Here is a 27,245-nt window from a genome sequence, read left to right as displayed (position 1 = left end):
ACCCTATGGGGTAGCAAGTCAATATATTAACAATTTGCACCACACAAGGACCCCTTCACTCAGTATTACCATCAGTTGTTCCTGATCTCCTGTCCAACCCTCTGATTTGCTAAGTAAGATCCCAGGGAACCCCACCTTTCCCACCATTAGGAGCATGGTTACCTAAGATTGCATTTGATTTGGTTCCGTGCCATCACCAAGCTGAGTCCAACTGCATCCCATTGCAAAATGATTTTCCACCCATAACATTTTTTGAATCTTGGCACCAATTAGCTTCCTTATTCCCAGTTGACAAATGTTGACACCCATTATTTGATCATCACAACACTGTGACCATCACAATTGCTTGAGGAGAATTCTGTTATTCCCAATTGAAAACTAGAGCATTGGTGTTTAGAAACGGAGAGCAGACCTTGCCCAGGTAGCTCAGCGAGAAAGTAGGGGAGCCGGACTGTGAATCCACGAACTTCTGAGTTCTCAGTCTATTGCTCTTGATATTTCACCACAGGAAATAATAAATTTAAAGTATGATCTTTTGTTAACTTAGATGAGATATTGACCAGCTTCCCAAGTGACTCCTAAAATATCTTACCAATAATCTAAAAATAATGTCAAATTTTAAATAGAAATAATATGAGTACCAGTCTGTTCTTATCCCATTTGGGGTGTTCATGAGTGCAGAGAGTTGGTTTGTGTGGGCACTGGGAATGACGGCAATGTGCATCTGCATGGATCTTCTGTGACCAGCATTTTCCTTTTGTAATCAACTCAAATCTGTAGGTATCTATTTCTCTAGATCCTAGCCTGCACTTGTTATTACTTGTCTTTTTAGTCTCTGGATCATGATCGCTATGGAGTGTCATTGTATGTGATTTTGATTTCCATGTCCCTGATGGCTAATGAAGTTAAGCATCTTTTCATAGGCTCATTGGACTTTTTTTAAATTTGGGCTACAGTACTTGTCTCTTTTAGTTGTAGTTCGCAAATTCTGCTCACTGCAATCAACTTGGTTCTGACTCATAGCAACACTCTAGGACAGAGCCGAACTGCCCCTTTGGATTTCTGATATTTTAAATCTCAGGGGAGCAGATAACCTCATCTTTCTCCCTCTTAGCAACTGGGGAATTTGACCCACTGACCTTGTGGTGAACAACTCAATTCAAATTCAAAGCCCACTAAGCCACCAGGGTAATTGTATTTGTATGTACAAAATCAAACTAAATTCACTGCCCCTTTGGGGTTCTGATATTTTAAATCTTCACTAGATAGCAGCTCAAGGCGTAGCCCACAGTGGTAGTTACAAAATTTCCTGTCAACTTGATAAATAAAGTGTAGGCGTGGAGTCTAGCCTATCAATCAGGTCACAGCCTGATTACGCCTCCTTATGGGTGTGACCTCCTCATAAGAAGTGTCCTGGGAACCACTCCCCCCTTCCTTCACCCTCCTGATGTTGAGTTACTTAGGGAGCTACCGGAGGAAGGATAGGAGCCTTGTGAGGAAATTGAACCCCTAAGTGACTTTACAGGGGCTGAGGGTTAAGTGATGGGCTGTCAAGCAAACTGTTGGTAGTCTGAAATCCCTGTGGCTCCTCAGGAGAAAGAGGAGACACTGGGCTTCCATGAAGATCCACAGCCTGGGAAACCTCTGGAGCAGGTCTATGCGGTCCCTGTGAGTGGAAAGAGACCCAATGGCTGTGGATCGCAGGGGTTGGGGTAGTATTCCTGCTCTCCAGGGATAATCCCTGTTGTTTAAAAAATACCACCTGAATTTCTATCACTTTGTCTGAGAATGAAATCACCCTGCGTGAATGTAAACTCCACAGCTTACGTGCTAAGGCTCTTTTCTCACCTCCACGACTAAGCTTGGCTGTGGAGACCAGCATTTCCTGAAAGGAAGACACATCTTTAAGTGTACTGTCAGACCCGGAAAAGAACACTGGGGGAGATGGACCCAGTCACAGGGTTCCTGCTTCCAGGTTTCAGCCTGTATCACAAATTCGATTTAGCATTAGATCACAATTCCATTTTTGACTTCATGCGTGTTTGTAAACATCGGGTCAGAGGGTATGGTTTTCTACATTCTATGAGTTGGAATCAAGCTGATGGCAGGGAGAGAGAGAAGGTCCTTTTTCACTCGGGTTACAAAACGGACTCACCTAAAACACTTCTCAAAAATACATTCATAGGAGCTCACAGCCAGAGGGTTTGACCGAGCTGATCCAGAATGGGGCCCAGCAGGTCTAGTGCGCAAAGCTCCACAGGTGATTCCAATCATGCCCAGATAGAATTTGGAAACACAAGTCCATTCTGACTCTTAATTGATTATCCAGCACAATAAAAGGACCCTCTGGGCTCCCTAGATTGGAGATCCTTGAATGTGAGCATGTGTATGAGTCATTTAAGGATCTTTATTAAAATGCAGGTTTTTGATTCTGAGATGGAGAAGGCTTTGAATTTCTAACAAGCCTCCTAACCCCGAAGCTCTTGGTCTTCACTAGTTGACTTGTCAAAGTCCTCTGAGTTGCTGAGAGCCTACATGTTCATGGCACTTTTTAATTAATGCTAAGAGGAGCTTCATCCCTTCAAAGATACTTTTTTAAAAATCACCAAATGTAATATATGCTTTTTAAAGAATATTTTTGTGTACACCTTTTTAATTTACTTTTACAACTAGAAATTAAATTCTACCGTGGTTCGTATGGGCAGTCTTAGTAAATGTAAAGACAGAATGATACACCTCTATATTAATTTAAGGCAATGATCCAAACACTTCAAAGGGGTCATAAAAATCTGGCACAATAGCATGCTAAGATATTTTGTGGTTGACTGTGAGTCATATAGTTGAAAGGGTTTGGCCTTAGGAACCTCTCACTCATGAACTGCAAACATAGCTCCCCGTTTACTCTCTTTGCGACCTTGGAGAAGTTGTGGACTGTCTCTGAGAGCCTTTGGCTCCCGGTACGTTGCAAATACTAACCATTACTGCCAGCACTGGTATGAAGCTCAGGGAGTTACAAATTGCAAAGCTCCCACTTCCAGTGCACACCTTCCAACAAGTAGAAGCTACTGTTAACAATCGACAGATGATATGTTGACTCTAAAAATATGAATTATGAAATATCGAATCAATAACTTCGCTCATGTTCCTCTACTTTTAAAATAGTGGAGAGAAAGTAAGTGGAAGACAATGGCCAGCAAACATTGTCTCTGGCTGCATTTTGTTTCTGATACATTTTCCTAAAGCAGAGAGAAGAATTCAATTATTCCTTTGGGCTTAAGACAAGATAAACTTTTTCTTAAACAGTCATGTTAGCATCTAAATATGCAAGACCATCGCTCAAGCCTTTGGTGTAATGATTGAGAGAAAGGATGAATCTCTTCTCCCTAAACCTCAAACTCACCTTCTTCGCATCTTCTCCCAATATCAAGGGAAGCCTTAGGTAAAGAAACCTCAAAAGGGCCCATTGAGGGTTAAAGTGAAAAATAGACTGTGATACTACTTTGGCTTCATGATGAAAGACGAAAATGTACTTTGAAAGGATTCTCTTTTGTAAGCCCCCACTAATAAATCACGCCACTTCTTCCAATACCTTTCCCACTGTCTGCCTGAGTCTCCATCAGGGATAAGGACGCCGTGTCGGTTTGTTTGGAGGTGTCCCGTGGCCTTTGAGACCCATCAAACAAGGGAGGCTAGATGTTGGCTTGGGATCATCAAATGAAGGGCACTGCAAAGATAATGGGGGGAAATTCCCTGTCCTTTTCCCCCACAGAATAAATACATCTTCCTCCACCAAAGACTTCTCAAAATGTAACCAAAATGCATTATTAAAAAATTTCAAAATCATTCAAAATTTCATTATGACCATAATGAAAAAATACCCTGGCATTATCTTCAGGCTTTGATAATTTCCAGAAAATACAATTTTTTTTTAAAAATTGTGAATTGGGTGTAGGTTCACAGAACAGATCGCTTTTCCAGATCAGTTCATTCATGGTGTGTTTCCTGTTACTAATTGCAAACCCCATAATGTCAACAGCACTTATTCTGCTTCCTCCCTGTGTCCATTCTTCCTTCTTTCCTGACCCTTCTGAACTGAGTCCTTGGGGAAATGCTGACCTTTCTATTTCGAATGGTTGATTGCTCTAAGGCGTGCGTATTTTCATAATGCTACTATTCTCTTTTGGGGGTGTCTTTTGCTTGGCTGAAAATTGAGTTATGACACCAAGTTCATCTCCAGGCTTGAAGAGTGACTGTGGGGCATAATCTAAGAGGTCCCACCAGTCTCCTTCTGACCAGATAGCCTAGTCTTTGTTATGATTTTGAGCTTTTCCACAGTTGTCATCAACTCTGTCCAAGACCTTCTCATGGGATCCTTTTGAGAACACTTGATAGTGGCAGCCAAGCACCATCTAGTGCTGGTTTCAGGGACGTGGCCCATTGACCCACGGGACTAAATGTTTCTGGGTGTCTTCAGGTTTCCATCACTCTTCTCTTCACTCAGGGAGTGACCAATGATTTCACATTAACTGGACACACATGCAGCTTTTAAGACCCCTACTTCTAATCACCACTGTCTTTGTGGACTGAGTTATGCCAGTTGACCTTGCTAGCACCTGAGACTGTGGTCCTGAGCCCCTGGGCCCAAAGACTCCTTCGGTTTATGTCTAGGATGTTTTCATAACTTTGCCCCTGGTAGGCTCCACCATCTATCTTCATGGATCTATTTGCAGCAAAGGTGAATACCTATATACAAACATCCTCTATCAAACCCTTGAAGTGAATTGAAACAACTCGCTATGAATTTTCCATCCTGAGACTCGGGTGATTGGGTGGGATTTGCACCCAGTAAGGTGTGTGAAGTTTGGTCAGTCTTGCCATCCCACTGAGTATAAAGCCGATTATTTCAGTAACAGGAGCAGAGACTCCTTCAACCAGCAAGAAAGAAGAGTCGGGAGTGAATCGCATCCTAGAGCTCTGCATGAGAGAAGACAGCGGAGCAGCACTGTGCCCATGAGACAGAATATACAGAAATGGGCTTCCTAGTCCAAGGAACCAGTAAAACGGAGTACCTTCTGGCAGGCGGCTAGCTCGTACAGTAGGGTGCCTTTCTGAAAATTTGTCATCTGTAACGTAACTTCGAAACACTTGCCTGCTTAGGGCAAAGGCCAAGGGGGGGTCCCAATGGCTGAGTGGCCAAGGAATAAGAGAGTGACGTGCCTGCCAAAATGGCTGAGAAGAGTCATTGTGAACAAAGAGCTGTATCCGTAACATTCCATAACTGGTCGTCTTCCTTAATAAGCCCCATAATCATTACTTGTCTGAGTTGTGTATGGCCATTGCAATGAATCAGAACCTAGTAGAGAATAGAGTGCTATGGGGGGTGGGGTGTTGGCATAAGAGAAATGAACGACCGGGGGGAAGGTAGAAGCATGTCTGCCATGGGCCTCACGGGAAGCATCCAGTAGCACACATAGAGTTGGATGCTCCTTCTCCGACGGGCGTTTCCGCTCCATTTCTCCAGTGCTGCTCTCCCTCTTCCAGCCATTCAGCTGCGTACTGATCCGTGCATTTACTTGGAAATCATCATTACTTGAGGTTTTGATTCTAAGAGTATTTACCCCTGTTGTTGTTTGTCATGTACTCCTCTTTAGGCCTTCCCCTGCCTCCATCATTCTTGGATGACCTCTCTCCCTCTTATTTTGATATTGTCTTCCCCTTTAACCATGCTAATACTTGCTGCCTTCTAACCAGTAATTTACCTTCCCCTCCTCTCCCCCCTGCTAACCTTTAAATAGTGGGTTGGTTGCTTGCTTGCTTGCTTGCTTGGTTGTTTGGTTTGAATGTGAAAATGTTTTCTTGACTTTATACAATAATGGCCTCACAACATTTTTCCTTTTGTAATTGATTAATTTCACTCAGTTCTAAAGGTCCAGTCATGTTATAGGTGTTTCAGAGATTCCTTTTTATCTTTTACCTTTGGGTAGTACTCTATTGTGGGTAGATATCCCAACTTGATGATCTGTTCTTACGGTCTATACAGTGGTTAGTTCAGCTGCAGAGAGGGTTCAAGTCGAGGGAGGCGGTCCTTCTTTCTGCATAATCATCACTGCAGTTGAACAATACATTCATTTTTCTAGTCGTCCCCGAGCAATGCGATAATAATGTATGCATTGTATTTGTTTTGTTTTTTTACCATTTTATTAGGGGCTCATACAACTCTTATCACAATCCACACATATGCATACATCAATTGTATAAAGCACATCCATATATTCTTTGCCCTAATCATTTTCTTTTTTTACATTTTATTAGGGGCTCATACAACTCTTATCACAATCCACACATATGCATACATCAATTGTATAAAGCACATCTGTACATTCTTCGTCCTAATCACTCTCAAAGCATTTGCTCTCCACTTAAGCCCTCTGGATCAGGTCCTCTTTTTTTTCCCCCCTCCCTCCCCGCTCCCCCGTATGCATTGTATTTGGATGAACATTTTCTCCAGTCTTGTTTTTGTTAAGTTGTCAATTAAGGAACTACCACTAGAGAACCAATTGCTTCTCATGTAACAGAACAGCCAACACAAATCTGTGTTCTGAGAAAGAGGGAGGGCGTATGATATTCCAAAACAAAGTGGGCAGGGATTGTCTGAGCCAGGGGGAGCAGACAGGAAGGCTTTCAAAGTTATTTTGAAGTCCCTGGGTGGCCTAACTGGTTAAAAGCTAGGTTACTAACCTGAAGGTTGGTGGTTCAATCCCCTGACCCAAATGTTCCTCAGAAGACAGGGCCAGTGATATACTTCTGCAAGATTATGGCCTAGAAACCTAGTGGAGAAAAGTTGTACAGTGTGGGTCATGGTGTCTCCTTACGTCACAGAATTGACTCCATGACAAATAACAACAGCAACAACAACCCAGTGCCTGAAACCCTGGCCATTCAGTTGCTCCTGTAGAAGTGTCAGAAGCGGAGACATTCCTCTGATGACACTGGAGGACCGGGACTCTAGTCTTCATCAGGCACCCGCGCTCCAAGCCCTGGGGTGGACAACGGGGTAACACTAGAGAGGGAACAACTGATATACAAACAGCACGCTTCTTTAGAATGGACACTGGTTCTTTTCATCACTGTTACTATTGCTAAGGGGAGAAATGTTCCTGTTGGGAAGCGAAAGGGGAATATCACCAATCCCTTCCAATTTTGCCTCTCTTCATTTAGAATGCTCATTCTTTAGGACTGATTTTTTCCTGCCACTTTCGCTGGACTGAAATGTCCATTAGCAATCAGGCTTCCTATTAGTAACTTGACTCTGGAAGAGGAGCAAGATCAATATATCATTTAATAGCTGCTCCAGTGGGGACACTATTGATTCCATGATGAATGATTTTGAAATGACATGTCATCATGCAAATTCTATTTATTTTCGGTGTCTTTGCCAGGCAGCTATAAAAGTATGGTTTTCTTTTCCATTATTCATCATTTTTCCAATATCAGAGTTATTGGATACTGAAATGTTTTATAAGGATTACCATATCATGGGTATTGATAGATTAATAATTTTTAAAATTGTAAAAGTTTATTTTGGGGACAGAAAATGATAAAATGATAGAGGGGTCAAGTAACGACACTTCTTACATCCACCAGTCACTCTGAATATTGACAAGGAGGCTGTTACAACAATGACAGTCATGACAGGTTGTAAACAACTCATACCACTGTTTTTCTTTATTTGCACATAAGTTATGTTGGCATTAGGGTATGAAACCAGTAGCCTTTCCTAAAGAAACACTGGCCCCATTCAACCGTCTCCACTGGGCCTCTTTATTGGCCTGCTCCAATTATGAATGTGATGAGATATGGTTCGAGGTGAGAATGAAAACTGGAGAAAAAGAATCATTTTGAAGTGGTGCACGCAGAGTACTGTACCACTAACAGTTTTGCAAGGTGTGGGGTGAGGGGGGAAGTGGGAGAAAATGATGTTGTTCCTGTTCCCTGTTATAAAGGATCCTTGATAGAGTGGGGCCTTCAAGCCCAGAGGACGGTATTTATCACAATCCACACTGATCCATGCTTGGTCTTCCAATTCTGTTTGCTTTAATAAAGAGGCATGTCTCTGCTTAGGATTGCACACATATAAGAAAAAAACACATCCAAATGTATAAATTTTAATGACATGGAAGATACACCTTGATTATTATTTTAGGTAAATTTTTATATCATTTAATAAATCAGATTTCATTCTGAAACAGAAAGTACATGTTATTCATTATTTCTGGTATCCTCTGTGCTTTCTCTAATATTTGTATGTCGTTTAGGATATTAAAAGAATGATCAGATATCCTAATTAAGTCAGATCAGCTGACTTATTTTTAATAATTAGATTTATTAGGTAAATTTCAGAAGAGAGTTCTAGAAATGGGAAAAGATTGTTCTTTGGATGTGTAGCCTTGATTTTCTCATGCGGCTAGTAGTTTTATAAATATCTACCAACTCTTAAAAATGACTATAGCTTTGATCATGTGCAGCTGATCATCTAGCCTTGGTATTTCAGAAATGAGAAAAAATGAGATACTTCCAAGAGCTCCACCTCTCTAGAAGTGAGAAATTAGATGTGGGCACCGGGCAGGGGTGTTCTCTAGCTGAGGAGCAGAGTAGGTTATGGGGCCCCAGAGGATTTGAAGCAGGCATTTGATCTCACTTCCACCATGCTAAATCAAGAAAGCTGGACTAAAGCCTTTGGCCTTGGAAGCTGAGAAATTCAGAGCATGAAAGGCAACCGCTCCCGAAAGCTACCTTTCACCTTCATTCCAGGAAAGACTGATACTTGCTGACATGAGGTCTAAATGAAATGTGCCGGGATGGAGATATACATAGATAGATATAGATATGGATATGGATAGAGATAGAGATAGAGACATAGACATAGACATAGATTCAACTTCCTTCCAGAGAACCTAGAAAATTCCACCAAAACTAAAGAATGACCTGCCATTAAATCTGTGTGTCTACACACACACCACACAAACATTTTTTAAAAACTTGAGTTAGGTATGTCCCTGACCAGAGTTACAGTAACATCTATTTCCAAGGACAAATATGTGTTTGAAAGGTTCTGAGTAAGTTGTAATACACGAAGTGCTTAATTCCTTATTAAGTAAAAGGCAATGCTGGATTTATTTTCTGCATCATTAAGGATGCTTAGGGGAGTTTGGATTTGCATAATATTTGCATTTGGCTTACCTGCCTGTCACAGCCATAAGGCTTTAGACCAAGAAGTGCTGAAAGTTGGACAGAGTAAGAATTCTGGTTGAACTGGTTTGGTATATTGGTGGAGCTTGATGGTAGTGTAATTGGCAAATTCAGTTAAATGGAAACTGAACATTGGGAGTTATGAATATAAGGGCAACATCATGATTCCCCCATATCCCCTCGTTACTTTCAAAATAGCTATCGTGATGTCTTGCCTGCCCTCTTGAAAGGCAAATAAAACATTGTCTTGTGAAAATTTGATTCTAAGGCTTTGAGGGGCGGAAGATAAAAGACCTTACATTTCCTTTTGTAATGGTTTCTTATTAACTATGCTCATTCCATGATAAAATATTATATTTGGAAATAGAGTAAAGCACAAAGTCGGAAACAAATGACCATGATCTGTGAGAGATAACCTCTGTAAACGTTTTTTAATGATTTATTGACAACATCCCCCCCCCCCCGGAAGGAATTCTAAGGCACAGCATGAACAATACTACAATTATAAATTAATACATATTTTCTTCTTTTGTAATCTGTTTATCTTCATTTTCTTTCCATGGATAAACATATATATTTGGACTGAGTGCTATATTTTATCTAAAATAATTCTTTGCTCCTGGGTGGTGGTGCTTTGCTGTGCTTTCAGACCATTCATGGAGAAACGGTCACTCTACAGAAACTTCTCCACAGCTCTGTTTTTGTTTGTTTTTGTGAAAGTGCAGTTCATTAACCTTGCTTTCCTCTCTGCTATGTTTCTTGTCCTCTCTTTCTGCTTCCCTGGGTCCGTCAATCTCTATTCTTCTTGTTTCAGCAAAACAATCTCAGTCAAGGTAATTGATGATGAGGAATATGAGAAAAACAAGACCTTCTTCCTTGAGATTGGAGAGCCCCGCCTGGTGGAGATGAGTGAGAAGAAAGGTGGGGGAGCTGCGTCAGGGCTGTGCCCCACAGCTTCTGCTGGCCGGGCCACCCCTGGATGCCCGCACTCTTCAGAACATGACGTCCAAGGCACACATCCCTCCACCTATGTAACAGGGCATAGACTGACCCCTCAGCCTCATTGGCCCAGGCATGGGGTTGTGTTGGCTCCGTTTGGCCACTCCGCACATGACAGACCTGCAATACAGTTGACCAGGCCTCCCTTTCTGGGAAAGTTAGTGCGGAGCACAAATGAAGGCAACATGGCTGATTAGCTTCCTAATATGGAGAGAGCCTCCGGACTCCGAAATGATGCAGGAGGAATCTGTGAAAGGGATCAATTAGCGCCCCCCCCAAAAAAAAAAACAAGAAAAAGTTATGGAGCCCCGCTGCCATTCCTCAAGATGCCCTTTTACATAGACAAGAGGTCCATGTGCTGCCAGTCGTCCCTCCATAACCGCACAGTGACATTCACCTTGGTGGATGGGTACCACGAGCATGGCGTGTGACTCCAACCATTTGTTTGCCTTTTGTCTTGTGTTCCCACAGGAAGATCATTCCCATTAGAATAAATGACCGTGAGGAATATGAGAAAGAGTGCAGTTTCTCCCTTGTGCTTGAGGAGCCCAAATGGATACGAAGAGGCATGCAAGGTGTGAGAGAATCCAAAGACATAGCAGCGAGAAATTGTACTCTTCTCTCTCCGTGTCTCCCTGCTCTCACACTGCACTCTCTCCTCTTCCTCGCCTTCCAAGAACTGTATCTTATCTCCTCCAAAGCTCTACCGAATCCATTTCCCTTCCTTCACTGACGAGTGCACCTGGCAATGCCCATTGCCCTCAGGAATGCCAACTAACCTGCATTGCAACCAGATTTAACTAATGCTCAGAGAGATCGCTGCCCTTTGGGAAGAGCTGATATGAAAGACTGGATTTTTTGTGTGTTTAATTGTTCTAATCAAAGGGTCATTCTAAAAGGTAGCCTCAACCACCCAATTGTCCTTAAAATGGTAGTGCTAACAGATAGATAATGCCTATTCGTATTTCTAGACCATTCTCAAGGCAACTTATAGGAAATTCCAGAATTCTATAATTAGGTTTCTTTAGGGAATTCAGATTTTTTTAATGAAATAAAATTTAATAAAATCACAAATTCTTGAGGAAAAATAGTGCTATTGATATTCTGATGTTCATTTTGACATATTCTCCTATCATCAAATATGACACTTAAAGTGCCCATAAATATATAACCCAGTCATACCAAATATTTTTTGGTGTTTATTCTCATAACTAGGCTTTTTTATTCTTATGTGTTTAAATTTTTCCAGTAACTTCAGGTGTACTCTATTGATAAGAACAGAGGAATTCCTTATCAACTATGAAGTTAATTTTTTTAGCTTAAACTGGAGCTTTCTATAACTATCTACTGATTATTTAATATAAATCCTATTTATTTAATTACATTTTAAAAATGAGCACTTCAGCAATTCATTTTCAGTCTATCAGTAATTCTTATTATCTACAATTGATTGGTGAGAAGTAGTTTAGCAGATGATTGATTGGCTGGATCACTTTACAAAAATACATACTTTTACTTTTGCATATAAGGAAAATGTCAAATCTATAGGATAAATCCCCATAGACCCCAAATTCAAGGGACATTACTGATCCCTTATTTGTGAGAAATATATGACTTAGAGGTCGTCAAGAAAAAATATATATGTATGTCACCGACTTAATTGTGTTCAAAATGGTGCCAGCAACCTTTGACATGACAGAAAAGGGCATCAAGGCCATATTCATGAAGCCTGTTTACGATGCTCCTTGGGTGATAGATGGAAGGGAAGAGATGCATTAGAAACATGTGCTAATTTCTTGCAAAGATGGAATGAAAAATGGCTCATTGTCGTATAGGACAATAGCACTTCTACAAGCAGTCCTTTAAGAACGGTCATAGGAAAAGGATCCCGGGGACCACTGTCCATTGTTGTGGTCAAAGATGCTGTCCTGTGAAAGCAAATTAATACCACCACCACCACCACCCCCCACCCCCAGGGCACGATCCGTTTTCTACTCACCAAGTGGGCTCTTGTCACAATAAATAAAACTGTTGACTCATTCAAAGGTGTCCTCTACTGCCTCTCCCATCAGAGATGGAACTGGGTGCCACTGTCATTGTGGCATTCCCATGTGCCCTTGGGAAATAATTTGGTTGATACGTGTTGCCCTGTATCTTAAACTAAAATAAAGGCCTATAAATGGTCCTGTTGGAGCTTAAAGGCTTAAGAGGCAAATTACACAGTTTTGCCCTATAACCTTTGCTCTGTTAATTTTGTGTGTGTGTGTGGCCTTAGAATCATTTTGGTTTTGTAGTTGTAAAGTGCAGTAAGTCAGAGATAAGGCTATACAAGTAAACACTTATTCCTGGGATCGTAAGTTTTAAGACATTAAAAAAAAAAAAGTAAGCATTCTCCGTGGCCAAAAGATCTTGAAACTAGAATGCGCAGACAGAGAGCTTGGCCTGGGGCCAAAATTTCTTTCCAGGCACCTCAGCCAAACTGGACTTTGTTCAATGTTTCCTTTATTCCCATTGGCTGAAAGGGGTGATTTAAGACTTCCCTATATCGGATGAGTAAGCCACTCCCAGGCACACACAGCATTTAATGGAAAGGCTAACTCAAAACTAGTTCTACTATGTATACTAAAATAAATATATGCTTTCATGCCCAGTTCTCTCTTTACTATTAGTAGTATTAGAGGATACTTTTGAACAAGTCAGCAATTTATTTATAAGAACCCACTAATTAAAAATAGAAATCTTCCATTAGAAATAAGCATACACACACACATCCATAACCATCAAGAGGATTCTGAGTCATTGTGACCCCTTTGGACTGAGTAGAACACCGCCTTTGGATTTAGAAGCTGCAGATCATGAAGGAAGCAAACTACTGCGGCCTCTTTCTGGTGCAGGGCAGCTGGTGGGCTCAAACTGCTGACCTTTTGGTTAGCAGACCAACGCCTGAGCCACTGTCTGACCCACCAGGTCAGCAGGGCTCCAAAAGCACATCCACACGTGGATGTGGATGTGTGGATGTGTAGATGTGTGTATAACATACAATCAACACATGCAGAGTGGTCTGCTGGGAATGTTCACTTTGAACTACTCCCAACGCCCCAGTCCTCCAGGCACACCCTCCGTAGCAGTGGCTTTCCACCACTCTACTCACACCTGCTGGGCTTCTCTCTGCTGACAGACCTCTTGCTTTCATTATTCATCTGGTCTCTTATTCTGTGTTTGTCTTTGTCTGTTTCCTTCACAGCCCTGTTATTGAATGAGCTTGGTAAGCATTGCATTTCTGGCATTTCCTCTCCATTTTCCTAGGTTATTTTCCATTTCTGTCAGGTGGCTCAGTAGCCTTCTGACTCTTCCTTGAGCTCTGTTGACTGGCTAGCGAGATTGTGCCTTAGGGCTTCATTTTCGTTAAGGCCAGAGAATGTATATTATATTTTTTATTTACTTTAATTTTTTTAAGGAATCGGTGATTTCTTAGTTAAGCCCAAGAATTAAATGTGTGCATGAATTTCCACAATGATTACAGCTGTTTCATATATTTTTTTAAATTGGAAATATAGGGTGGCAGGTTTTCATGCCTTGGGGGGGGGGTGTTCAGGCAGCCTGGGAACATGGGTGTTTCTTATTTAGACAACACACAAAACAAATTGTAACACTTCTTTCTTTTTCTTTTATTCTTTTTAGGTGGCTTCACAATAACAGGTATGGATTTCTAAAGTTCAGTGCCAATGGAACTGTACTTTTTACTCTCTGTTCTCATCATATGTTTATGATTCCCTTTGAAACAATCATTTCTCATTTTTATTTTCTTTCCATGAAGAAAAATACCTGTATGGTAAGACTTTTTTAATGTACCCCATCTTTCTAAATACCCTGTAAAGTCACATAAACACCACGCCTGTGTTAACATGTAGCCGTGGCACACAGTTTGCTCCTGCTGGTTTACACCACTAACATTCTACATATTAATACCTTGCATGATGTACTTATATGTAAGTAAATGCATATAGAGAACCTCTCATCGCTTTCATTTTGACACGAGACTATTTACAAGCATCCGTGTATCACTGAAGGTGTGCCGGGCGCCCTGCCGTGATACACATGGCACAGTGCTGGCCTCAAGGAAACATGGCAGTGGACATTCCAACACTGCTACTCAGGCCACCCTCAGGCCCCTATTAATAATAGATACCACTGCCTTGGCAGAGGAAAGAAAACCCCCCTTCTCCGCATGCTGCTAATCCCCCTGATGCCCTTCTTAGGGATTTGGGGTTTAGCACTAATAACATAGTAAAAAGTACCATTTCTCCTACAAATTGCTCTATAAAAACTCAAAATGAGAGCAAAGGGTTTAAACATTTAAATTCAGAGCCGTGCCCCACCTGGTTCATTACATTATATGCAGATAGCACAAATCACACGTCATATTCCTGCTTCTAGAAGGTAGATATCCCGCCGCCGAACCACCACCACCTGCCCCTGCCCCTACAGCATCTTCTCTTTTGAATCACCTATGCAGAGTTGGAGGAGATCGGTCACAAAAGCCTCTCTGCCTTGTCTGTGTAATGCGGCAGGATGAGGATGCCTCTCATTGTTAAAGTCAAATGGCTGGCCTGCAGTGGCATTTTCCACACTATTTTGCAGCTTTCCATGTCCTATTTATTTTTCTCTAAACTGGAAAGATGCATAAATGTCATCATTCAATAAAAAGCCCTAATTTAGAAAACAGCCGAGTTGGGATAAACTTGAACTCCCGTAAGCATAAGTTCATCGCCAACTGGTTCTAAATCAAGCCTGTCCTAAGTGAATAACTTTCCAAATATGGATTTCATTCTCCTGATATCCTTCCTACTTTCAGTATCCATCTGGTCTCTTATCTGTATGTGTCTTGGTCTGTTTCCATCACAGCCCTGTTACTGAGTGAGCTTGGCGCTGCACTCCACCTCTCTTCTTATAAGTAATAGCATGATTCAAATGCACAACTGGCCTTTCGGATTATGGGAAGGTTCAGCGAGATTAATTAGTCCACTCCAATCCACCACTGAACTCAGAGAGATTAATTAGTCCACTCCAATCCACCACTGAACTCAGGGTCAAGCCCTGTCACTGGTATGACTCCCCTAACTCCATCATTGTCCTCTTTCCTTCTTCCCCAAGCCCCTCATGTTTGCCAGGGTTCTCAAATGATGCATCCAACGTGTTCCATCCAAACTCCTGGTCCATCTGATAAATGTTGCCAGAGCATGAATTCTATTCAACGAAAACTAAATGAAAGGACTCCACAAGGAGACATTCAGAGTACATGAATATAGATTTCTTTTGTAAAGTTAATTATTCTGGCTCAAATTAGCGAGGAAAGAGGCATGTTTATTCCCCCAAACTTCTAAGATACAAAGTCATACAGTTCCCTACCTAATGAAATCATGGAGCACTCAAGGCCCTGGTGGGGTAGTGGTTATGCATTGGGATTGACTCGATGGCGGTGCGTTTTCTGATTTTTCTCCCTCTTTAATTGTACCCCAGGCATATTATACTCATCATGTACTAGATTTATTAAGGCATATGTCTGTCGAAGGAAAACCAGCCACTTTCACCACTACCCTGCGTAGGTTGGAAGAAGAAAGCCCCGTTAAGTACAGTTTCAGTTTACAGTTGAGGAAACTGAATCGTAAATGTAGACACAAAGCATAAGACGGAGCTGGCACTGGGTCCAAGGTCTCATGAGTCCCAGGTCAAGCCCCGGAAGCTTTTTGTAGAAGCAAACAGCAGGTGGAAGTGGCAGTCAGCTGGGGCAGGACTTCAATGAAACCTCCAGGCCTACTTAATCCAGACAGTTGGCGTGACAGTGACATGCCCTTGGTAAGCTTGCAAGTACCAAAGCACACTCCCGGCCAAGCTGCCCGGGCAATAAATGTAGTAAGCAGGTTCCCAGATGTCATTCCATTGACCGCGAAAGAAACCTGCAAACTGACAGAAAAGCATTACTGTCCCCGTTTTACATGGGGAGAACTAGGAAGTTGGCTAGTTCAAGGCTTTATTGTGAGCGCCTATAGGCTCCAAGGCTAGGCCTCCTGTCTTCACACCAAGGGCGTTCAGTTGTTCTCTAATACCTCTGAACAATAGTAACTTGAAAGACCTGGAGACTCTATTTCGGGTGCTTGTAGGAGTCTGGCTACATCCTTTTGTGGGCTGAGTTTCACTTCCAGTGGTTTGGCTCCTGGGACACGTGCTTGCCTCTGTGGTCAGTGGCCTCCAGCAGAACTCCGCTCACTCCTGCTGTGACCTACACTGCCCACCTCCAAACACACCCTGCTCGTGTTGTGTGCCTGTGCCGTGATGTTGAGCCCACTACTTTCACAGAGTGCCCCCTGCGAGTCAATGCTATTTATTTCTGCTGATTTTCTGCTTGTCCTTTTGCTAGGCCAGCCCGTCTTCAGGAAAGTTCATGCTAGAGAACACCCTCTTCCCTCCACTGTAATCAACATTACAGGTACTCGTTTCACCGTGGGCCTGGAAATCCGTACCTTCATTAACTGTCAGCTCACCACCTCCAAAGGTTCTTGAGTTTCAAACATTCTAGTCACACACCTTCGCCTACATTCGGCCAGACCCTGTAAGTCTTGCCTCATCTTCCCACCCCAGGCTCCATTCAATAATCATGGTACTGAGTCCTGAGTTTGGTCCAGCATATTCTACATGGAAATCAAAGTGCAGGCCTTCCGAGAGCCTCCCCAGGGGCCAGCCGAGTGCTGAAAACGTTGAAAAATCTCTGCTCTTGGATTTGTCACCATAATTCTCAGGGAAGGATTGAAATCACCTTGGATATGATTCTCCCACCATTGCGCATTTACTCTTTTCCAAACCCGACATTGTTCATTAAGATTCTGAATCATCACTGCATCGGACTCTAAGGGCAGTAATTCATCAAGTAAATGTCTATATAATCAGATAGGGTGAGTACCGTCTTACTTTTCCACTGAGAATCCCCACTCACGGCGCCTTCACCTCTTCCCCAGCAGCGATGCTGTCCCCATGAATGAGCCAAGGAAGGCAGCATAGGATAGTTCTACTGGACTCCAATCCCAGATCCCTAGTAGTTTTGCTTCTGTGCTGGGATTTGCAAAGCAAAATCAATTATGCTCCGGGATCGATGAGTTATTTTATGATAAGAGTATTTCACGTCCCGCCAAGATTGATTTTAACAGTGGCAGTCAACGACGCGTCTGGTTTCTACGTTGTGTTGATTGGTTAAGACTGTGTGATTAAGTATTGTATTGCCAATTTCTCAATAAAATACCCAGAGTTTATAAAGCGTATGTGTGCACACAGCCACACAGAAAGACAGAGACAATGGCAGAGAGAGAGAATTCATTTTCTCTACCTGAGAAGCAAAGCAAAAAGGACAGCATGTATCCCCCTGTAAGAGGAGATGAAACTGACTTTGAGCCTCTTAAAACGGGCTACTTGCGACCCACGGCTCACCATGAAAAGGACGCCGATAGAAGAGATGAATGCAAAAAGTGCTTCGTCCATTTCCGTAGACAACAGAAGATCTGAAAAGAGAACACCTGGAAAACAGATCTAATACTTTTTTCTGCTTTGCCAAACCAAACATCTAAACCACACTGCTACGTTGATCTCATTGCACACCAATAATAGTTAGGATTTACCCAGCCACCTTCTCTAAATAACATGCATAATGGTCTCCTAAATTCTCATGACACTTAATAAGGGGAAAGTAACACTAGCCTTTCCATGATGCCATACCTCTTTGTACTTTGACTTTTCTTGCCTGGAATTCCCCTCCTGACCTGACCACCTCCAAATCACCCCTGTGACTCCTACCCCCACCATCACTTGGCAACTCTCATACAAGCTTCGCGATCAAGTTCAAATGCATCTTCTTTCCTATAGTCGCCCATGAATCCCTTAAAGTAAGTTGCTCCCCATCCTGGTCCTCCTGCCTTCGTCCTCCTCTCCCAGAAAGTCTCCATCTACCTGCCTCCCGCACTAGGCTACCACCTGTGCCTGATGTTGAGGCCTGCAGCCATGCTCTGCTATTGAAGGAGCGCAAGGGTGTGTGTGTCAAATGAAGGAACAATTGGCTCTGCGTGGAGCAGATAAAAGACTTTCCTAAGACCTCACCGTCACTTGGAGACTCAAATAGTGAATGCTGAGCGGCTCCTAATTGTTAGACCAAGAGCTGTGGTGGTGCCACGGTGAAGCGCTCGGCTCTTCAACCCAAAGGTTATGTGTTTGAACATACCTGGGCTTCTGCGGGGGAGCGAGCCCTGATGATCTGCTCTCGTGTAGATTAGAGCTCAGAATCCTCTAGAGTCCAGTTGCACCCTGTCTAAGAGCGTGACTGTGCAAAGAAAATCAACTCCACCCATCGGACAACAGCTGTTCCATATATTGGGATCAGCCCAATGGGATGTGAGGACAATTCAGATCACGGAGGCAGGTTTCTCTGTGCCCAGCACGCTTACGTGTCATCGTTGTTGTGAATCAGTTACTCTCAAGTCATTTCAGACTCAGGGTACCTCGTGTGGGCAGAGTAGAGCTGCTCATGGGGTTTGCAAAACTGTGGCCTTTCAGAAGCAAGGCCTGGCTTCCACGGAGCCTCTAATGGCATCCAAGCCACCGACCTTGTGGGAACAATTGAGCACTTAGTCATTCATGGCACCCAGGAATCCTCCCTTGACATGCTGGAAACAGACTCATCACCTACCAAGTGTCCCTCTTTGGCACATTCTGTGACTATGATGGACTTAATTCAAGGCTTGCTTGGTCATTCTTAAATGATGACAGGAGCCTTTATGTAAGAACATTCTTTAGTTGGGGCTTGACAGGTGAGAATGATCCATTTTAGAGACCTGGAAGCCTTTCCAGACTATGGGTTAAAACCGTGGTGTTGCAGACCCCGAAGCAGCTTTGGGGCAATACTAGAGCCGGTGATAAAGACACGAGGTGGCTTGCTTTTCTTTAGATTGGTATGAAATCTTTTAAAACGGTGTTTCCTCCATTTTAGTTCTTCTCATACACCCTTTAACGTTTTGTGTTGGCTGCCTTCCCACCGTACTATTATATACTTAATGTGATTTTTTGGAAACGGGTTCATTTTTTTTAAACTGCATTAAATTGGTTTTAAAAGGGAAACCTTAAACCACCAACATGAATGGAAAAACGCATATCATTTGTCATAAATAGAAAGTAAGGTAAAAAGGTTATTAAATTCTAGCCAGCTTAGCCAAATGTTCTAGGACTGAGAAAGCCGTTCTCTTTCCTAACATAGTAGATACCCCAAACCTTAGAGACTAAGTACAGATACAGTAACACCAAGCTAAGCATTTCTTCTCGGTCAGAAGGGCTGACGGATGATGGGAAAGGCAATAACTTTCACTCGCTGTGTGATTTGATTTCATTTGCTCTGCTGGACATTTATGCAACATCATGTTCCAAAACGATTCTGTTTTGTGCATTGCTACATTAAGCAATGCCAACCTATCCCCCTTACTTTGTCATTTCTCTATATTTCCTGCTCAAATTCCCTTGAGTCTTGTTAAAAGTAAATTGCAATTTACAAATTAAACTACAGAGAGGGGCGCCATAATTACCTGCACCCAATGAGATTCCTTGGTGGTAATTCAAATAAAACTCTGAGTGGAAATGTCCCTTCTGGGAAAGGGGCATTCTTCTTTGACATGAGTCTCAAAGCCACTCATGTCCAGCCAAGGTTTTCAACAAAGATGATTCCTGACACTTTGAAAACAACCAAAAACATGATTCTAAGTCAAGAATCAGACACTCGTGAGGATCAAACTCTGATGGATTTGAGAGCCTCCTATGTCGAAACCCACAGCTCTCAATCCAGCTTCCTGGGTCAGCATATCGTTTTCCCAAGGCAAATCTTTGGGACTTTCATCAGAACCCTGGGCCTTCCTTCAGGTCATCACTTCCCAAGCCTACTATAACATTTTTTTGGTAAGAAGCAGAAAATGAATACGGATTTTGTTAAACTCCATCACCTGCGCATTGCCTTTCCCACGGCTAACAACCAGAAATGTCTGTCCAGTCTAATTTCCTCAGACCCTGGGAGCCCTGGGGATAGGAAAGAAGATTTTTCAAATATCCCTCTGGGACAACACATTTGACTGTGTTCTGCAAACTTAATTCATGTGTTCCTTAGTACTTTGCCCTTAGTTGGGTTTGACACTTGATCTATAAAGCGCTGGCATTGTCCTTAGCCCATCTGCTCCCTGTGCCAGCAGGGACCAACTGGCCCCAACAATGGCTATTTCTGAAAAGGGAGCCACCACAGCAGAGACCCTGAGCTGAGGGAATGGGGAGTCTTACAAAAATTGAAGCCCAAAGGCAAGAGGCACGATGGCCTTGTGGTTAAACCAGGGCAATTAAAAAAAAAACAAAAAAACCCCAATCCCTTTAGATGTCTCCTCAGTCAACAGACTCTTGTTTTTCCAGAAACCCTAGAAGTGAGGGTATCAGGGCTGAAGGCTTTCTACAGGACAGGCGCTCCCTCCTTGAAAATCAGGAGCTTGGCTTGACCCTGGGCCTGAGGGGGGAAGCGGGCGAGTGATTCCAGGAACTCCTACTTGACCTTCACAAGTTCATGGCCTTTTCAGGCTATACTAAATCGGAATGGCCTTCATGCAGAGAGGAGCCAACTGTGAGCTTCCCCTCATTAAAGGACTCTTGGGTCTATTAACATTTCCTCAGTGCCCACTCGCTGTTTACTGCTGGAGTGAATGCTACCTGGTGGTTGTGGAAATAATCATGCTCACATCGTGAGTCACTATGCACTCCCTGGAGGCCCTGCCCTTGCCCTCCCTGTTTACTTTAAGATCCACGTGGCCAAGGTCTTCTCAGCTCTCCTCCAGAGAGAGAGAGCAGGGCTGGAGTGCGGGCATCTCACCGGAACATGGAATGGTGCATTGCTACTTAACTCACCCACAGAGGCTCTAGGCAAATGAGAGGCTCAAGTCACAATTTGCTTTCCATCATCATTCTGGCAAGTGAGCATTTGCATTGCCTCTGGAAAGGGGAGAGGGGCAGGCAGATCCCCTCGGTCCCTTTGCTTCCGTGTAGCTCATTTCATTGTCTCCCTTTGGTCAAGTGCTGAAAGATTAGGTACAGGCAGACGGAGCAGAGTCACGGGGAGCAGCTGGGTGCTTCCCTCAACACAGACAGCGACAGGCCCCTAAGACGTTGCCTTCCCTGCACTGTGGCATGAGCCATCAGCTTAGGCCTGGGGACACTGTAATCACCTGCTGTCACAGGATTTGCTGCCAAATAGCTCATCTTTGGCCCCGTTCTCCACTCCAGTCATATGATCACACCCAAGGGATTCTTTGTAGGTCATTAAGGCTTCCGCCCAATCCTTGGCTTTCTTGTAACAAGATCCAGGGATTTTCCTCAATCAACTGGAGCACATCACTCACTGTTTTCCCCTTTCTTTTCGCAGAGGAATGTGATGACAAGCAGCCGCTGACCAGCAAAGAGGAAGAGGAGCGGCGCATTGCGGAAATGGGGCGCCCCATCCTGGGGGAGCACACCACACTGGAAGTGATCATTGAAGAATCCTATGAGTTCAAGGTATACCTCACCGACACGGGCCGTAGTGCTGGCCTCTGCTGGCAGAGACATCTGGAAAGACAGATGCCATGTGAGGGACTGGCTCCTGAGCCCGGAGGCCTTCAGAGCAGATTTGGGATAGAGTTAGGAAGGAGCCTAGAGCATCTGGTTGAAACCAAGCTAGCTCAGAACAAGGCAGGTGGATTCCTCACCACACGGAGGCAAGCTTGGCTCCAAGGTGATTCCAAGCGATCACCGTGTGTGGAAGAAACCAAGCTGGATTTAGTACCGTCAGTACATCTGTCAGGAGGAGAACACTCACACTGCTGGGCGGAGGGAGGTTTTCCGTAGTGGTGGGGACGGGAGGCAGTTCACGATTCCTGTGGAGCATCCTGTGGGTGAGTTCTCATTGACAGCTTGATCCCAAGACATTGACCAATGGCCATGGCCCTCACACCAAAGAGACAGCTACAAAGAAGCTGGTGGAAGTCCTCCATGCTTCACATGATAAAGGTGTTTTCTCAGGCTAACGGTGTGAGCCTGGGTTGACCCGAAGACGCGGGGATGGAACTTGCGGTCCATCTTTACCTGCTCTCTGTGCCCCTACCCCACCCACTGGCCCTGACAGCTGAGGACCTTTAGGTGAAGCCATAGCTTACCTCTTCAGGGTGAAGTGTCAGAGAAGCGCCTCCTCTCTTGCTTTCCAGACTGACAAACCCAGCGCCCGGGCCTGTCTCCCGCCTTTGTTTGTCGGAAGCAAACTGGCCCTGTTGGAGAAACTAGAATGAGGACGCCATAAGGGGAATCAGGCCACCAACCCAGAAGCCTCCGTATTTTATTTTATTAGGGTTTTTTTTTTAATAGCGAGGGCCTCTTTTCCTTTGGCTGCATGCATTTTTTTTAAATTTAGTTCACAAATTGGGAGTGCCTGATAGGAGACCGGCATGAAGACAAATGCCTTTGCAATTAAAGTGGAATTTTTTAAAGATAAAAATGCAATTAAACTCATCCCTTTGGGCCATGGAGGCTCTAAGGTTCCCTGTCCCCTTGGAGTGTCAGAACAAGGGGAAAGCCTGGGCGGGCCCCAGTGACGACCAGAGCATACAGTGGCAGTGCACATGATAAGTAGCACACCCAAGTTCCCTGTAACTTCAAAAAGTGTTTAAAACTCAGACTGTCTACCTCTGGGGACCAATCTGGAGCTCTCATGAAGTATGTGGGCTTGTTACCACGCCCTGCCCTAAAGGTGCCATAATTCGGCAGTTCTGGAGCCAGCTTGAGCCCTAACCCATCCAGAGAGCTCTTGGCACTCTGTTCTCTTCCTTATGAGCCAGACCTCCAACTTGCCCTCTCCGTGCGCGCTTGACTTGGTAACTTCCCTCTAGGGCACGAAGACATTTTAAATGGCATTCTTTCAAGATATTTCTTTTCCTAGAATATGGTTACTTCATCAAACTTGTTCAACTCTCCCAGAATTGTAGAGAGACCAAAATCTGAGTGACAACGCACAGTTCCTGACTCTGCTTTCCCCAGAGTTCTTGTACACTCCACTGTGAATAAGGGTGTGCCTCTCCTAACACCCATTGCTGAGGGCGAGGCACCAACAACCACTTGCAAATCTAATTCAGTGATGAGCTGATCACTGGCGGTTAGGATACCTGTAGATAATTAGACTTGACCAAGTCCAAGTTCCTGTGTACAATTATTCTTTATTACCTTCCCTTCCTCTCAGAGATCGGGGAAAGACATATATGTCAAACAAGTCCCAGAAAGAACCCTTGTAGACCGTAGTCGTGCAGGTTTCACATGAGCTAGCCTGGCTTATGCAGCCTGGCTTATGTATGTGTCCTCACATTGAAGTTACTATCTTACAACTTCTCCGGCAGCTCTATGTTTAGCTGACAGAGCCCTTTGTCTGTTCAATTGGGCACCTCCCCTGTGATGGGATAACCTACCTTGGATTTAGCATGCCGAGGGGGCATTGGGAAGGGCCTGCTTGGAGTTTCCAGGGTTGGCAGAGTCAGCATTCTTTCTTGTTACCATCGACACTGAGCTTGAGTTGGCATCAACCAAAGCACTTAAAGGACTTGAGAAAATATGAAAAGTTGTTTGCCATGTGGTCCGAGGGATGGAAACTCTTACGGGGGTCTGCCGCTGTAGGCACATGGCTAGAGGCTGAAAGGTCTCCCCCTCAATAGATGTATAACATAGCAGAGACCGCGTTTGAAAGCACAAAGCAGACCAGTTAGAGATGCGCCCTTGACCGCTTCTCATCTCACTGTTGGGTCACGGCAGTCCCTATGACTTTTCTTGAACTTGAACACCGAGTGTCCCGGTGTTGCCTTTGGCCTTGCACTCAGGAGCCCAGGATTGTACCTCCCTGACCCTCAGGTAGCTGAAAACCTGCTAGCCCTCAATTCATAATCCAGTCAGGTCCACTGCAGTAAGCAAGTACAGATTCTGACCTAACGCCAATAATACGTGTTTTTTGCCCCTTTGCAATTAGTGGGAATTCGAGGATGCTCTGACAGTAAGTGTGGTTGCCGGGTAGACTAGTTGATGCTGTAGTTTCTCCGAGGAGAGCGCCTCTGACATCCTGGAAATGACCCTCACCCCGTAGTCGCTGTGATGTGTGGTAGCGCTGTGGATGCATCTGCTTACTTAGCTCTCTTGTGAACGCTTGGCTGCTCTTGTTTTCACATTAAGTGACATTTAGAAAGCTAGAGAGTGCTAATTGCATAAACCCAAGTGCTTCAAAAACATGGTCTAAAGACGAACAGAGAGGATGAAGCACGGCGGGTGGTGTTCAGTGCAGTGTGCTCTCAGCACTAAGAATCCACCTTTCCTGCCTGTCCTTGTCTGCCACAGGAAGAGGGTGAGAGTGGAATGTTCTTGCAGCCACGAGGCTGTCAGAATTGGTCACCAAAGGAAAGGCCACGTATTGATGACCATGCAGCAACCTGGAGGCTCTGCTGCCTTGCTGCATTTTACTCCCAAGCAAAAGTGCAAGCGCACACATCTGGGGTCCCATAATGTGTCTGCCGCTCCCGGTGGTCCACAGCTGTGCCATGCCGAGCAGGGAGTGTATTAATCCAGTAGCACGCAGCGCCCCCTAGAGGAAGCCGGCGAGGAGCACATGCGTAAAGCTTTCCAACCCGGATGGGCCTTCGCAACATCTGCTGGTCTCAACGCTGAGGCGATGCGTCACTGGCCATCAGGCGGTGAAGGAGGCTTACATTTGCCACTGAGAAGTTTCCCTTTCAGAAGGTTTCCAACAAAGGACTCAGCTTGTTTGCAAATCATAACAGTGTTAGATGTCAATGCTGTTGTTCTAAAAGCCTAACATCTGCTACCTTTTGTAGAAGGCTGGGGCTTCCAAACCAACAAGGTTGGTTTTAGATTTCCCGAGGCCCTTCCCAAAGCCCGCAGTGATCATCGTGTTCTTCTTCTCAATCTTTCTAGAGTACCGTGGACAAACTCATTAAGAAGACAAACCTAGCCCTCGTGGTCGGCACAAACAGCTGGAGGGAGCAGTTTATCGAAGCAATCACTGTCAGTGCTGGTGAGTGCTTTTCTCTGCGTGTTATAAGTTATAACTGCCCACTCTGGGCTTAGCTCTAACCCTGTAGCCACTCACTCTGGCCCCCAGGACCAAGGAATGTCCGTGGGAAAATTAGCAGAGAAATAAAGGTAGTCGAATCAACACATGGATATTTCAGAGTCTAATACAGATGATCTAGAAGATGTCTTTAAGCAAGACATCCTTCTCTAGGGAGGATCTCTTTCTTTTTGGAGGCAAGTGACACAAACTGAAAGTCCATTGCCTCTAATCGCTTTGGGTCAATCACAAGGTTTTGGAAAATTCCCTGAAAGCAAGAGGTCCACGTGAAGATCCGAAAGGAAGCAGCAAAACCAAAGGTAGAAAAAGATGTCCTTAAGACGTGTCACCGCTTCCATCTGCATCATTTTACACACTCTTCAACTAATAAATTAGCAGCGTTCGCACTGGCTCTAGAAATGGAAACCGCGTCACATTCCGTTTATTCCTGTGCGAGCACAGGACAGAGTTCTTGTTTTTGTTTTTTAGGGAAAGCCCTACGAAACTAAATGCTAAGTCTCAGAGTCAGAGCTGTCAGGGAACTAGGTCCGAAAAGAAGTGCCCCCTCCCTGCATTGTCAGAGCTGCCCACTCTCCGTGTGACTGATTCAAGACAGAGGACAGTCCCCCTCCCAATCCTGACAGCATCACTAACGTGGGTTTACCACCCTCCCCCCACCCCCCAGGCCTGTGCTCTAACGCACTTGGTATTTTCCTCATTGGTTCACTAATGAACAAAGCTAGAGCTTTCTAAGTAGTGATTCCCAAGCTGTTAAATATGGAAACAGCATCGCCAACAGTCGGGCCATGACTTCTAGCACAACCCCCTCTTTCCAATCTGCCACCGGATAATTTGACAAATTCCCCCAGTGCTGTAAGAACAGGGGGTGGTAACAAATTGTGTGTCTGCTTATAATTAGTGCTGTTTATAGTCACGCTTTGGTTTATTATAATTGAGTACACAATGGAAATTTATGAACATTAGCTAGTGGGTAATTGCTTAGGAGAGTGGGTTTGGAATTTATACTTAACTCTAATACGGGGAGGGGGGACCTCCTTCATAAGGGTGATTATTTTTCTAGAAATCTAAGATCAGCATCTGAGGCTGAAACACTGAAAGGACACTGATGGTTCAAATGAGAAACTGCTGACAACCCCGATAGCCAAAAGCATGACACGTGGACCCGGCTGTTTTAATGGACTTGGGCAGATCCCAAATGAGTAGAAAGGGCAATGTTTGCCTCAGTGAACTGACCCCAGTAGTTTCCATGTTCCTGCGGTTGTAGGTGAATGCGTAGCTAGGTAATGGCCACATGCTGGTCACCATCTACTCACTTTTTTCTGCATATCAGTCATTGTTCTTGGTGCTGGGATGTGACAGTGAGCAAAAAGGCCCACGGGCATGTCCAACAGAAGCGTGCTTTCTAAGTGTTTGTGCGCTGATGGTCCTCACTGTAGAGCAACTCAAGCTGCGAAGGGAGATGGGAAATGTATGTAGAGGCTGCGATTGTAGATTAGGTAACCAAGATGGCAGGAGACACATTAATGCTAGAATGGTTTTCTAAGAAGTGGAGTGGTTCTGATGGGTCCATTTACATGTGTTCGAAACCCTTAAAGACCCTGGCATAAATCGATGACTGTTTCACGAGATGGGGAAAAGGGTCACTTTGAACAACTAGCCAGATTCTGCCACTAGCAAGGCCAAAGTCATGTAATTGAGCAGAGGAGCAACTATAAAAATATTAATATCCAAAAGGAGGACGTCTGAGTTGCAAATACTTTGATATATATTAAGGGGAAAAAAACTCACA

General features: G+C 44.0%; 1 protein-coding gene across 7 annotated transcripts in view; it reads left to right on the top strand.

Moving 5' to 3' along the window:
* The window catches only part of SLC8A1 (solute carrier family 8 member A1), a 438,247-nt gene that overhangs the window by 349,219 nt on the left and 61,783 nt on the right, over positions 1 to 27,245 (top strand). For 5 of the 7 annotated variants that reach the window (XM_075535797.1, XM_075535795.1, XM_075535796.1 and 2 more), the window contains exons 3-8: positions 10,720 to 10,823; positions 13,930 to 13,947; positions 14,066 to 14,080; positions 16,667 to 16,735; positions 21,728 to 21,858; positions 25,300 to 25,399. In XM_075535797.1, the coding sequence (XP_075391912.1) occupies positions 10,720 to 10,823; positions 13,930 to 13,947; positions 14,066 to 14,080; positions 16,667 to 16,735; positions 21,728 to 21,858; positions 25,300 to 25,399 (437 nt within the window). The remainder of the gene's footprint in view (positions 1 to 10,719; positions 10,824 to 13,929; positions 13,948 to 14,065; positions 14,081 to 16,666; positions 16,736 to 21,727; positions 21,859 to 25,299; positions 25,400 to 27,245) is intronic. The other 2 variants (XM_075535798.1, XM_075535799.1) reach the window with 2 other exon arrangements.

Source organism: Tenrec ecaudatus, chromosome 17 (genome assembly GCF_050624435.1).
Source record: "Tenrec ecaudatus isolate mTenEca1 chromosome 17, mTenEca1.hap1, whole genome shotgun sequence".
NCBI lineage: Eukaryota > Metazoa > Chordata > Mammalia > Afrosoricida > Tenrecidae > Tenrec > Tenrec ecaudatus.
This window is presented reverse-complemented; position numbering and strand designations above follow the sequence as displayed.